At 44.1% G+C, this 15,068-nt stretch overlaps 1 protein-coding gene across 1 annotated transcript in view; it reads right to left on the reverse strand.

Moving 5' to 3' along the window:
* Positions 1–15,068, reverse strand: part of DDX10 (DEAD-box helicase 10) — a 179,786-nt gene that overhangs the window by 151,221 nt on the left and 13,497 nt on the right. The window contains exons 7-9 of the mRNA XM_075198896.1: positions 10,979–11,105; positions 6,748–6,910; positions 5,561–5,645 (exon numbers count right to left, since the gene is read on the reverse strand). Coding sequence (XP_075054997.1) covers positions 5,561–5,645; positions 6,748–6,910; positions 10,979–11,105 — 375 coding nt within the window. The remainder of the gene's footprint in view (positions 1–5,560; positions 5,646–6,747; positions 6,911–10,978; positions 11,106–15,068) is intronic.

Genomic DNA, 15,068 nt, shown 5'->3' on the forward strand with positions numbered 1-15,068 from the left:
TGCGATATATGTCTTTCCATTTCTACTTGCCTAGTTGTGATTCCAGCACTGTTTGGGTGGGGTGCACACAGAAAACCCTAAATATACTCTGACATATAGCAGATTGGAGGAGAGCTGCATAGAAACAGATGTGCAGACCGCTCAAATTATTCCCATACTGCTGGGAATCAGGTAGCTGAGCAGCCTTTGCAAATCAGCCTGTCCTCAACGCTAAAATAGCCAGCTAGGAAAGTAGAATTAAAAAAATATATAATTATTACTCTATTTACTCAGACTCCTTTTTTTGAACCCAAAAAAAGTTATTTATTTCAAAAATAGACTATTTTTTTTATATATTTATTTTAACGGGCGTCAAAGGAATTTCAAACGGCGAACACTAAACCAGTGGTTGCAAAGCCAAGTCTGTAAATTGCTGCTACAAAAAAAAGCAGCAACTTGTGGACTAGGAATAAGTGCGCCCCCATGTGGCAGATATCGTATCTAACTCCAGATCAACATGCTGTCCCAATGAAAGGCTGTGTCTATGTATGACAAGGTTAACTATAAGAAAACAAAAATAGTCAAAGGATACAGTATAAAAAGCACCCACCACCTTGTTGAATATCTCCAAGGATGACCCCCCCCCCACTCTTCACTATGATCAACTATAACAAGAACATTATTCAGTGTCTGCGATGTGTTTTAATGTGATTTCCATATCTAGCTATTGTACGCAGGAGGTGTACAGAACCATCCAATGCATAGAACAGTCATCTGTCTAGAGTGCTAGCAAACAGCTAAATATTAAACACTGGTGACGCCAGCACTTTTCTCCCAGACATTAAACCAGATTGGAGATAAAGTAAGAAGAACCTTAAACAGGGAGATGTACAAGTTGAGCTTTTACTGCCCTCTTGTGACACCAGAGCTGGGATAACACAAGTGTATGAAACGTCAGGTCTGACACACTTGTACCCGCACCTGCAGAGCGACACAGGTCATGGTAAGAAGTTTAACGTGTAAAGTAACATTACTATTATAATAGGTCACTATAAAAGAAAAAGAATGTATATAAAGTGGTCACACGGAAAACCAAGTCTATTAACTCATTTTAAGAATAAATGTAATTAAATAGAAAACATCTTAATAGTCCATTAAACCATCAAAACCGTATTCCTATAAGATCCTGGCGTATTAGTTTAAAGGGATAGGTGACCTGCTTGTGTATGCCACAACGCTTCCACCCGTGTCAGTGATTCCCCGCCAGTCTACACAAGTACCCAGGGGCTACAGTGGTATACAGTAAAACTGGGAGAGACTATTTTAGCCACCACACAGACCCCCTATTTTAGACTACAGACTCCACTGGAGCAGGGAATAATCTGGATGAAATATTCTCTGTAAAGCAATATATAATACGGTAGCACTATATAAAAGGATGATAATCGTACAATGTACATTTAGTAACACACACACAGCGCTCTTAAGAAAATCAGCTACAGTAGAAAACTGTTCACTTCCTACTCTGTATAATTCATTATAACCAGTAGTAATAGACAGTCGCCTATTGTCCCTAATTTGTACAGACGGTCAGAAGGATTTAAATGAAGCCAATCGGCTGTCCGCTGTCACAGCATAGTAGGATCAGTACATGGGATGTTTTCACTTATTACGGCTCATGAATATTCATACATTTTATGGTCATCTAAAAGTATATTGATATGTGGCATATTCAGACGTCTGCTTATTGTGTAGTTGTGTTCAACTTTGGCCACTTAAACAGTTGGGAAGTTGGGGGCAGGTGTACGTATAGGGATTTATATGCAGCTTGCCCATAAAGAGTTTATATTGGCAGTTCTGGTTAGAAATCCCCCATGAAGACCCTATGGGAAAAGCACTTATTCATAGCTGATGTTATGTTGGTACATGCAAAGGAAACTGCTGATTTACAAAGTCTTGCTTGAATTTATTGAAAGCACGACAAAAGACATTCCCGTATTATAACAGTCCAGTAAATGTGCAGATTATAACACTCCTGGGGGTATATTTACTAAACTGCGGGTTAGAAAAAGTATCTGTTGCCTATAGCAACCAATCAGATTCTAGCAGTCGTTTTGTAGATTGTACTAAATAAATGATAACTAGAATCCGATTAGTTGCTATAGGCAACATCTCCACTTTTTCAAACCTGCAGGTCAGTAAATATACCCCTGGAAGGGTTTGTATTTCTGCCAAGTAAACAGATCCAATGTGGAGATACACGACTATTTAGTGCCTGGAACCCCCCCGCCCCCCCAAGCCTGGGGCACTGTATAATTGAGGTGGCTGAACCCTGCTTCCGCTTCACACAGCTCTTCTTGAAAAGGGAGAACTGCGTGCAGCTAACAGTAGTGCATGCAGCATTGCCCATGTTGGAGAGCAGCCAAGCACTGTCTAAAATTATAGTCACGCCCCTATGCATGCTGGTCACGCCCACTGGCGGCGTGGTGTGGAAACCCCCCTCTACAAATCCTGTGTTTGCCCCTGGGTTCCTTGCAGGGAAGTGGGAAGTGACTGAAGCCACAAGCAGAGGAAGCTGGGAGAGCAGAACAGTATACCTATACCTATTATATTCACACTGCCCATTACAGAGACTGAAGGAAGTACAGGTGACTTGTGTACGTCTCACACTGCGCTTCCTCCTCCAATCACAGGTTCAGAACAAGTAGTAATCGGGAGGGCAGAAGAATAGGAGGAGAATGGAGAGGTATATAGTGAAGTAGCACAGCAGGCTTGTGTGGCTCAAGCAGCACCATGGAGTAGATCTCTTCTCTAAAGCTGGGTACAAACTTATGCAATTACCGAGCAGATCACAAGATAAACGACCGTTTGGTCAGAGTGTGTCCATTGCCACGGTCATGTTTTATCTTACTAACACACATCGTGTCTGATTTGGTTTTCTAAACTTCCTGAAAATCACGATCAGGGATGGAACGATGTTGTATAATGTGAACCTTCTCTGTAATAGGTAATTGTGCTGCAATTTTGTGGCATCACAATACTCTCTTCCCCACCACTGACCTATAACATGTGCCAGACACCTGACATTTAAGCTTTCTAATCATAACCTTCTATGTCCCTTCCATAATGACTGCACGGTGGAAAGTTAGCAGCAGCATAATTCTGATTGGTTTACAGAAATCGCACTGAATGTGCATTTCATACTCTCTTCAAAAAATAACACTGTAGCGCAATATGACAGGCTGACATTTTTATGCGCAGAACAGCAATATCTCCCATGGGGAATACCCGCAGTTACGGAGATATAGTACCCCGATCAGCATATTTCCAAAACATTGGTGTCTGACAAATATAAAAGGGGTATAGCATGCAGGTGACATCATATTTGAAGGTGTGGAGTTTATCCAATCAGCAGTCACTATCAGCCAAAGCTCCCTGTCCACTTGCAAAGCTCTACAGACAACCCACTCTCATGAACAAACTGCTTAGGGGCTGTATCTTCCTGGGGATGGGGGGTACATGTGCCCTCCGAACTTCAAAGTGAAGTGAGGCACGTGCCCGTTACACAGTAATCTTTCGAATACAGATTTCCTTATACTTCTCGGATTATCAGACCGTGATGGAGAACAGCCTGCAAATTTTTAAACGGTCACTGAAAACCCACCTTACATATCTATGCTAATAAACGGCTGCCTTCTTATGAATATCACCATTTATTTATATAGCGCCACTGATTCCGCAGCGCTGTACAGAGAACTTATTCACATCAGTCCCTGCCACATTGGAGCTTACAGTCTAAATTCCCTAACATACACACACACACACACAGAGAGACTAAGGTCAATTTTTTTTGATAGCAGTCAATTAACCTACTAGTATGTTTTTGGAGTGTGGGAGGAAACCGGAGCACCCGGATTAAACCCATGCAAACATGGGGAGAACATACAAACTCCACACCGATAAGGCCATGGTCGGGAATTGAACTCATGACCCCAGCGCTGTGAGGCAGAAGTGCTAACCACTAAGCCACCGTGCTTATTGGTAGAGTCCTAGAAAAAAGGCTGCTCCAAGGTGTATAAGCAAGGGGTACGCTTCAAAAATGACAACAAAAACATTAAACTACATTTTACTTGCAGGATAGCCGTATCTCCCTGAAAATCTCCATGTGATCTAAAGAGAGTTGTTGAGGCTTGAAAATTCATCAACATTCACAAAGCACAAAATGACTCCGGATAACGAGGCAGCCAAGCCACCACTGCCTTCCCCAGCACTGCTCCCTTCCTGTTAGTAAAGCTATTTTTCTTCCAAAAATCCAATTCTGCTAGCGCCAAAGCAAAAGCCTCAGACATAAATGAAATCTGACGGTAAACAGAAGTAAGGGCAGGCACGGAACGCAGCGTATCGATGCACTGATTGTCTATGCAGCCCGGCAATCCAGCCCAGCTGCGTCCCAACAAAGGAACGCGGAGACAGAACCAAGGAACGGTTATAATGACAGCAGATAATGCCGGATGCTAACTAATGCTGATCATTAATTAAGGCTTTTATGTGGGACAATTAAATTCTCTCGTGGTCCATGAAACTTTCAATGAAGCCTTAGCAAGCTCCATTAACGGCAGCTATTAAAATGTAATCCAGCTCACATGCAATATGCCAACAATGGTGATAAGGGGAATGTGCTATAATCAGACTAAGGTTACCCTCAATCACCTAATGTTATCTCACAGTATGAAGGCAGGAGACCATAAAATAAACGCCTCAGTGACAAGTAGAAAACGTTAAACAGTCACTGGTCACATTTTCAGTACTTTGTTATATCGGCACTTCCTATGTCATCCAGGAAAGTGTAGAGACAGGCATAAGTCAAGCACAGAAACTATAAACAAGAATGTATTTAAAGAGACATAAAGGAGTACGCTCATCTACTCATTACATTCATAACCCTGTATCGCCGGCAAACAGGCTTATCCGCTGCGGTTCCTTCCCGGAGCCTCCCTAGAGCTCTAGTTACCAAATTCTAGCCACGCTAGATATAATCAACAGGCCGCAAAGCATGGAAAATAACCAGCGTTTGTGGACTCCGAAAAATTATAGACGCTGGCCTCTGTTAAACTGAGTAAATGGCAGGCCTTCGACGGATCACCACTGAAGGTATAGTGGAGATATAGGGGTACAAAACTTTTAAAAAAGGTGGAAACCGAGTTTAGCGATGACCCACGGACTTAGAGCGCTAACAGTAGATCTGCCAACGTTTTCTCCTTTTAGTTAAAATTGTATCTTAAATATAAAATGGAGACTAATGCAGTCTTTGGGGCATATTCAATTAGGTTTCCTGTGCACGATAACGCGCGTTACTGTGGAACCTGCGCAGTATTGCCAGTAATACGGTACCGCAATAACACAGATTTTCCTACGCAACCCTATGGGGTGCGCACGAAAATCCACGTTATTGCGGTACCGTGAATTGACTTTGCGGCCCGTTCCCGCGGACCAGAAACCTAATTGAATGTGCCCCTATATATAATCTGTGACTGGCAGAGTGAGCTGAGACATGTCTAGTGTATAACCAGATGATACGTACCTGGCTGTTCTCCCCACTCTGTGGATATAAGTGTTTGCATCCTCCGGGCAGTCCAGTTGCAGCACCCAGCTGACTGCTGGGAAATCTGAGGATAAAACAAGAGTGGTTATAAAATGTCTGTGGTAATTCCGACAATCTGTGTGGAGTCTGTATGTTCTCTCAGTGATTTTGTGGGTGTCCTCTTCCTACCTCCAGCGGTACAAAACATATTGCTAAGTTAGTGTGGTCTAAAATTTAGACCGGAAGCTCCGCTGGGGCAGGTACTACAGAGAACACTTCATCATTCCCATCAAAGTCCTTCATTAGACATTAGAACTATACAAATACAGGTTATTAATAATAATATTAATTGTCAAAGCAATCCTTCTATTCTTGTATTCAAAATTTACCCGATACGTGGCACTACGCCTCTGCTCAAGATAATTAAACAATTTCTAATCTTTGCAATTCTTACCCCAAAGTGTACCTGTCATTTACACACAACAGAGGCGGCCATTTTGAAAAAATAATAGTGACATAATTGAGACATTACTGAACAGAGCTTATTGAACGGATAGGCTGCTTTCAACCCACAAAATGGCTGCCGACGCAGGTGTAAGGTGAAGCTTAACCTTACACAGTCTTACATCAATATACATCTGTATCCCATATGCATACATGCCAACTCTCCCGGAAAGCTGGCATTTCTCCCGCATCCCAATCTCACCGAGAATCACGTCATTTGACGCGATTCTCGGCAAATCACGCCATTTTGGAGTGCGGGAGGGGGCGGGACGAGGCCAATTGCGTCATTTTCCCAAATTCCGTTTCCGTTTCCGCGGGGGGCGGGTCCAAAATGGCGCGATTTGCCTCGTCCCGCACTCCAGTCACGCCCCCTCTCCCGGAAACAAGTTGGTAAGTATGCCCCTATGTTGTGAGGTTGTAGCGACACAACTTCAGGATACCCCCATTTATTAAAGTAGACGTTTCTATACATATTTTTTCAATTTAGCAGGTCTCTGCCTTTTGCAAACTTGTTCTTTGTGCTGTAGAAAAATAAAATATGTCGTTTTTGTTCTGCATAGTAACAATTCTAAATAGATTTATTGTAAAAAATAAAATAAAAACAAAACGTATAGATTTTTAGTTACAGTAGCATAACAATTCTCCCTGTAGTGCTGGTTTCAGGACAGGATAACATGACGTACCTAACCCACGAGCCGCAATGTCCGTGGCAAAGAGAACAGCTGCCTTTTTCCTCACAAAGTCATTGTACACCTCCATCCTCTTCATCTGTTGCTGTTTGCCATGCAGAGCCAAGATGGGGATACCGGGCTGCAGCCTGCAGAACGCGCGGAACAAATACTGAACCTGGGGGAGGACACAAAGCAAAGGTTTAGGGACAAAGAATAAACATAGTATCCAACATAAAGGAATATTGTACAAAACTGGTCTGGTCACCGAGGTACCCAAAGCTATATAATATTATACAAGCTGGTCTGGTCACCGAGGTACCCGAGGGTATATAATATTATACAAGCTGGTCTGGTGACCGAGGTACCCGAGGGTATATAATATTATACAAGCTGGTCTGGTGACCGAGGTACCCGAGGGTATATAATATTATACAAGCTGGTCTGGTCACCGAGGTACCCGAGGGTATATAATATTATACAAGCTGGTCTGGTGACCGAGGTACCCAAGGGTATATAATATTATACAAGCTGGTCTGGTCACCGAGATACCCGAGGGTATATAATATTATACAAGCTGGTCTGGTGACCGAGGTACCCGAGGGTATATAATATTATACCAGCTGGTCTGGTCACCGAGGTACCCGAGGGTATATAATATTATACAAGCTGGTCTGGTCACCGAGGTACCCGAGGGTATATAATATTATACAAGCTGGTCTGGTCACCGAGATACCCGAGGGTATATAATATTATACAAGCTGGTCTGGTCACCGAGGTACCCGAGGGTATATAATATTATACAAGCTGGTCTGGTCACCGAGGTACCCGAGGGTATATAATATTATACAAGCTGGTCTGGTCACCGAGATACCCGAGGGTATATAATATTATACAAGCTGGTCTGGTCACCGAGGTACCCGAGGGTATATAATATTATACAAGCTGGTCGGGTCACCGAGGTACCTGAGGGTATATAATATTATACCAGCTGGTCTGGTCACCGAGGGTATATAATATTATACAAGTTGGTCTGGTCACCGAGGTACCCGAGGGTATATAATATTATACAAGCTGGTCTGGTCACCGAGGTACCCGAGGGTATATAATATTATACAAGCTGGTCTGGTCACCGAGGTACCCGAGGGTATATAATATTATACAAGCTGGTCTGGTCACCGAGGTACCCGAGGGTATATAATATTATACCAGCTGGTCTGGTCACCGAGATACCCGAGGGTATATAATATTATACAAGCTGGTCTGGTCACCGAGATACCCAAGGGTATATAATATTATACAAGCTGGTCTGGTCACCGAGGGTATATAATATTATACAAGCTGGTCTGGTCACCGAGGTACCCGAGGGTATATAATATTATACAAGCTGGTCTGGTCACCGAGGTACCCGAGGGTATATAATATTATACAAGCTGGTCTGGTCACCGAGGTACCCGAGGGTATATAATATTATACAAGCTGGTCTGGTCACCGAGGTACCCGAGGGTATATAATATTATACAAGCTGGTCTGGTCACCGAGGGTATATAATATTATACAATCTGGTCTGGTCAACGAGGTACCCAAAGCTATATAATATTATACAAGCTGGTCTGGTGACCGAGGTACCCGAGGGTATATAATATTATACAAGCTGGTCTGGTCACCGAGGTACCCGAGGGTATATAATATTATACAAGCTGGTCTGGTCACCGAGGTACCCGAGGGTATATAATATTATACAAGCTGGTCTGGTCACCGAGGTACCCGAGGGTATATAATATTATACCAGCTGGTCTGGTCACCGAGATACCCAAGGGTATATAATATTATACAAGCTGGTCTGGTCACCGAGGGTATATAATATTATACAAGCTGGTCTGGTCACCGAGGTACCCGAGGGTATATAATATTATACAAGCTGGTCTGGTCACCGAGGTACCCGAGGGTATATAATATTATACAAGCTGGTCTGGTCACCGAGGTACCCGAGGGTATATAATATTATACAAGCTGGTCTGGTCACCGAGGTACCCGAGGGTATATAATATTATACAAGCTGGTCTGGTCACCGAGGTACCCGAGGGTATATAATATTATACAAGCTGGTCTGGTCACCGAGGGTATATAATATTATACAATCTGGTCTGGTCACCGAGGTACCCGAGGGTATATAATATTATACAAGCTGGTCTGGTGACCGAGGTACCCGAGGGTATATAATATTATACAAGCTGGTCTGGTGACCGAGGTACCCGAGGGTATATAATATTATACAAGCTGGTCTGGTGACCGAGGTACCCGAGGGTATATAATATTATACAAGCTGGTCTGGTCACCGAGATACCCGAGGGTATATAATATTATACAAGCTGGTCTGGTGACCGAGGTACCCGAGGGTATATAATATTATACCAGCTGGTCTGGTCACAGAGGTACCCGAGGGTATATAATATTATACAAGCTGGTCTGGTCACCGAGGTACCCGAGGGTATATAATATTATACAAGCTGGTCTGGTCACCGAGATACCCGAGGGTATATAATATTATACAAGCTGGTCTGGTCACCGAGGTACCCGAGGGTATATAATATTATACAAGCTGGTCTGGTCACCGAGGTACCCGAGGGTATATAATATTATACAAGCTGGTCTGGTCACCGAGATACTCGAGGGTATATAATATTATACAAGCTGGTCTGGTCACCGAGGTACCCGAGGGTATATAATATTATACAAGCTGGTCGGGTCACCGAGGTACCTGAGGGTATATAATATTATACCAGCTGGTCTGGTCACCGAGATATCCAAGGGTATATAATATTATACCAGCTGGTCTGGTCACCGAGGGTATATAATATTATACAAGTTGGTCTGGTCACCGAGGTACCCGAGGGTATATAATATTATACAAGCTGGTCTGGTCACCGAGGTACCCGAGGGTATATAATATTATACAAGCTGGTCTGGTCACCGAGGTACCCGAGGGTATATAATATTATACAAGCTGGTCTGGTCACCGAGGGTATATAATATTATACAAGCTGGTCTGGTCACCGAGGTACCCGAGGGTATATAATATTATACAAGCTGGTCTGGTCACCGAGGTACCCGAGGGTATATAATATTATACAAGCTGGTCTGGTCACCGAGGTACCCGAGGGTATATAATATTATACAAGCTGGTCTGGTCACCGAGGTACCCGAGGGTATATAATATTATACAAGCTGGTCTGGTCACCGAGGGTATATAATATTATACAATCTGGTCTGGTCAACGAGATACCCGAGGGTATATAATATTATACAAGCTGGTCTGGTCACCGAGGGTATATAATATTATACCAGCTGGTCTGGTCACCGAGGGTATATAATATTATACAAGCTGGTCAGGTCGCTGAGGTACCCGAAGCTAGTGGAGATGTCGCCTATAGCAACCAATCAGATTCTACAAAATGACAGCTAGAATCTGATTGGTTGCTATAGACAACATCTCCACTTTTTCACACCCGCAGTTTAGTAAATATACCACACAGAGTCTAGCGCAGTCATGAGCAACAGGTGGTCCCCTGAGCCATCAACTGCGGGCCCCAGCTCCACCCTGCTTTATTGGCAGATTCTTTTGTTATAGCTTGTAAGAATGCTGATATGTTATTACAGATTGGTGTGTTAAGGGTAATGTGCAGCCCCTGAAATCTATCAGTTTGCCTATGGAGGGTCTAGCTAGTCGGGTCTGCTACAATCCTAGGAAAGTCTCCGCTTACTGTGGTGACACTGACTGGATGATGGTAACAGGCACAGAAATACTACAATATTTTGTCAAACTCTGGTAAAGAGAAAAATTGCTTAAACAAAAACAAAAACAAACAAACAACAAAACAACACTTGGATAGGTCACCGCTTCCGATCAACTAACGCAGTTGTGTTTCAGGAGATGTGCTCAACATCAGGCATGAAAATAACGCAGCCCTTAGACAATCGTTAAATGATTTAATGTATAAATAGTACCCAATAAACTTCAACATTATAAATGATTTGCACCTGCACCTCTGCTATACCTGGGGCGTCTGTGGCCTTTCCAAAAACACAGGCCTTAGTTACTTAATTCCCCCCTGAAACCTCGACATTGTACACTGCTGTGTACTCAAAGCATGAAATGTGTCAATGAAATTCAACTCAGGAATGGGCCCTACAATATCTCCTGGGGGCCCCATCATACCCCACAGTCCAATCCAACTTCCCGTACCTCTTTACAGCTGGAGAAGAACACAATGCTCTTTTTCTTCAGGTGGTTCCTCACAAAGGAATACAAGAGGTTAATCTTTTGAGGCAGTTCGCAGACCACGTAGTTCTGTTCCAGAGTTGCAGGGGTGCTGTAATAGAAAGAGAATGGGATACACAGGACAATCATTCTATACATATTTCCTGAGCGAGTCAGGAAAGTTAACCAAACAAGAAGGATGGTTGTAGAAAGAAGATTATTTATATAGGAATGAGCTGCATAGCAGGCAGGGCTCATAGGTCATGCTGGGATTTGTAGTGCCACCAGAGCTGCGTATCTCCTCCAGGCTGCACACACACACTATCCAGCTGTCTAGCAGGCATGCTGAACATACCCGCTGGTTTCAGCTCAGTGCCTAGTAATTGCTGGTTGGAGGGCATAATTGCTCATTTTAATTAATCACCACAGTATTTAATTTATTAGGAGCCCTGCAAAACACTTCAGATTAGCCTGTCAATTAGGTGCTCGCTCAAAGTGCTCCATCTCGGGCTGTGTAGGACAAGATAACACCGGCAAAAGAGAGCGACCTGACAGCTGCACTCTCTTAAGTTAAAATATTACCGCATTAATGAATCTGCCACATAATGCAAACCCCATAAATCACGCCAACTGGAAATCATTGGCTGCTAAATTTAGCCCACTGAAGTATATCTGATAAGAACTTTCACTAAACCAAGTTAAAACTGTGACAATGAGCCCAGAAGTCAGCAATCCTCTTGCTACACTCACACAGTCAGCCATGATTGTTGTTCTCTTCTACAGAACATGGGAATGGCTGCTTTTCATCAAGCAATGTTGTCGGGTTAGATCCAACCAAGGTCATAATGTGGTTCTGTGGGAGCGGTCATGGATATGGGGACTACATAAAAAGCTACAAAGAGCCCACATGGCAAATCTCAGCTAGGACGTTGTTAGGAAATAAATAGATAACGTTAGATCCATGTCTGAATACAGTTGGGTTTAGTAATGGTTTTGTCTTTTTCTTTACAAGCCGGATAAATAAGCATGGCAATGTATAAGGCCGTCTTATAAGTCATTGACAAATATATATATATATATATATATATATATGAGGATTTTTACTTACTGTAAAATCTATTTCTCTTTCTCCACTGGGGGACACTGCCAGACATTGGGGTATAGTAGTGGGATTGGGAGTTTAGGCACTAAAAACTCTGATTTTTACTCCCCTCCTCTGCTATGCCCCGCCTCTCCTAGATACCTCAGTTTTGACTAACCAAGTGTACTATAAGGAGCTGCCCAACGGGCAGAAGAATGTAAAAAACATTCATAATCAGATCGTCTACAGAGCAAGGGAGGGAGCGCAGTGTCCCCCAGTGGAGAATGAGAAATAGATTTTACGGTAAGTGAAAATCCTCTTTTCTCTCTCCTACCACTGGGGGACACTGCCAGACATTGGGGACATACCAAAGCAGCCTCATGGGAGGGAATGCTCTGGAGCGGCTGCATGTAATACTTTCCTGCCAAAGATCGCATCAGAAGATGCGAAAGCCTGCAATCTGTAAAACTTTACAAAAGTATGAACAGACGTCCAAGTGGCCGCTTTGCACAGTTGTTCAGCCGAAGCCCCATGGCGTGCCGTCCAGGATGCACCAACAGCCCTAGTCGAGTGAGCCCTAAGCGTCTGAGGAACTGGCCGAGAAGCTCGGACATAAGCCAGACTAATAGTGGAAGTAATCCACCGAGCAATAGTCTGTTTAAACGCCGGCCAACCAAGCTTCTTGACGTTGTATAAAACAAACAGATCCTTTGTTTTACGAGTAGAGGCTGTGCGGTCCACATAGCACCGGAGAGCCCTAACCACATCCAGTAGATGAAGATCGTAATCAACAGAGTCAGTTGAAGACGACAAATCCGGACGAAATGCCGGAACCACAATCTCCTGGTTGAGATGGAACCTAGACACTACCTTTGGAACAAAGGAAGGTTTAGTACGTAACACCGCTCTATCTTCATGAAACACCAAAAATGGAGAACTACAACAGAGTGCTGCCAATTCCAACACCCTCCTAGCTGAAGATATAGCTAGAAGAAAAACCGTCTTCCAAGACAGATGGTGCAATTCTGCGGTATGAAGGGGCTCGAATGGAGGAAGACAAAGAGCCCTCAACACTAAATTCAAGTCCCAAGGTTCTACCGGATGAGAAAATGGGGGTTGAATATGAAGGACTCCTTGTAAAAAGGTCTGAACCTCACTCAGAAGTGCCAATTTTCGCTGAAAATAAATTGACAGTGCAGACATCTGAACTTTAAGGGAACCCAGTCTGAGTCCCTTATCCAGGCCCTCCTGCAAAAAAGCCAACAGTCTAGACAGGCTAAACCTGGAAGTATGGAAACCCTTGGATTCACACCAAAGGATATAAACCTTCCAGATCCTATGATAAATAGCCGCAGAAGATGACTTTCTTGCCCTAATCATGGTGGCAATAACTCGTGACGAAAAACCCTTAGCCTTAAGAACTAAGGATTCAGCAGCCACGCCGTCAAAGCCAGCCGATCTAAATCGAGATAATGAAGAGGGCCCTGAACTAGCAGGTCTGCGCGCATGGGCAGACGAAACGGCTGATCTGCTGACATTCCCATAATGTATGAGAACCACGCCCTGCGAGGCCAATGAGGGGCTACCAAGATTGCCTGAACGCGTTCTCTTTTTAGCTTTTTCAGAACGCGAGACAGCATCGGAAAAGGTGGGAACAGATACACCAGCCTGAAGCGCCACGAAATCGCCATGGCGACTGCTGCGTATGCTCGAGGGTCCCGGGACTTTGCACAATACAGAGGGACCTGACAATTCAGTCTGGAAGCCATGAGGTCTATTTCTGGTAGACCCCATCTCTGAACTAGAAGAGCGAATACCTCTTTGCACAGGGACCACTCCCCTGGATGAACTTTCTCCCTGCTTAAGAAATCGCAGTTGTCCACTCCCGGAATATATACCGCTGACATCTGGGGAACGTGATGTTCCGCCCAGATTAGAATCTTGGCAGCCTCTTGCATGACTGCCTTGCTGCGAGTTCCTCCTTGATGATTCAAGTAAGCCACAGCCGTGGCATTGTCTGACTGTATCTGCAGATGTTTTCCTTCCAGAAACCACTGAGCTTTTAACAGTCTTGAGCACAGCTCTCAACTCCAATATGTTTATGGGAAGAGCTGACTCCTGGGGAGACCAGAGTCCCTGAAACTTTAACAGTCCCGTGACTCCTCCCCAACCCGAAAGACTTGCGTCCGTGGTCACTAAGGTCCAGGGGCCCGATTTGAGGGTATGACCTTTGCTTAGCTTGCTCGTGGAGAGCCACCATGTTAATGACAGTCGAGTTAAAGGAGACAGTCGAATGAACTGTCTGTCCAACCGTTCCTGTGACTCCGACCATTTCCGGAGAATTTCCAACTGAAGAGACCGGGAATGAAATTGGGCAAACAGAACTGCCTCGTACACCGACACCATAGTCCCTAGAAGTTTCATGCAGGAGAGCATGGACACTCGAGGACGATCCAATAATACTCTGGTTCTCTGCTGGAGGGCGATGATCTTTTCCTGAGGAAGGAACACCCTCTGAACCATTGTGTTGAACACCAATCCCAGAAAGCGCATGCGCTGAGCTGGGATGAGAGACGATTTTGGCACATTCAGAATCCACCCATGGTCCTCCAAGAACTCCATTGTGGTCTGAACCTGGCGAGATAAAATCTCTGCAGACCTCGCCTTTAAAAGAAGGTCGTCTAGATATGGAATTATCGTGACTCCCCTTCGTCTCAGGGCACTTGCCATAACTGCCATGATTTTTGTGAACACTCGAGGAGCAGAGGCCAGACCAAACGGAAGGGCTCTGAATTGAAAATGATCGGAACTCACCGCAAACCTCAGGAACCGATGATGCTGTTCCCATATGGGAACGTGTAAATACGCATCTTTTATATCGATGGAAGCTAGAAACTCTCCCTCTTCCATCCCTGCAATGACTGTCCGAAGAGACTCCATTTTGAATCTCTGGACTACCACTTGCTTGTTCAAGGACCTGAGATTCAGTATAGG

The sequence above is a fragment of the Mixophyes fleayi genome, chromosome 2 (assembly GCF_038048845.1).
Source record: "Mixophyes fleayi isolate aMixFle1 chromosome 2, aMixFle1.hap1, whole genome shotgun sequence".
NCBI classification, from domain to species: domain Eukaryota; kingdom Metazoa; phylum Chordata; class Amphibia; order Anura; family Limnodynastidae; genus Mixophyes; species Mixophyes fleayi.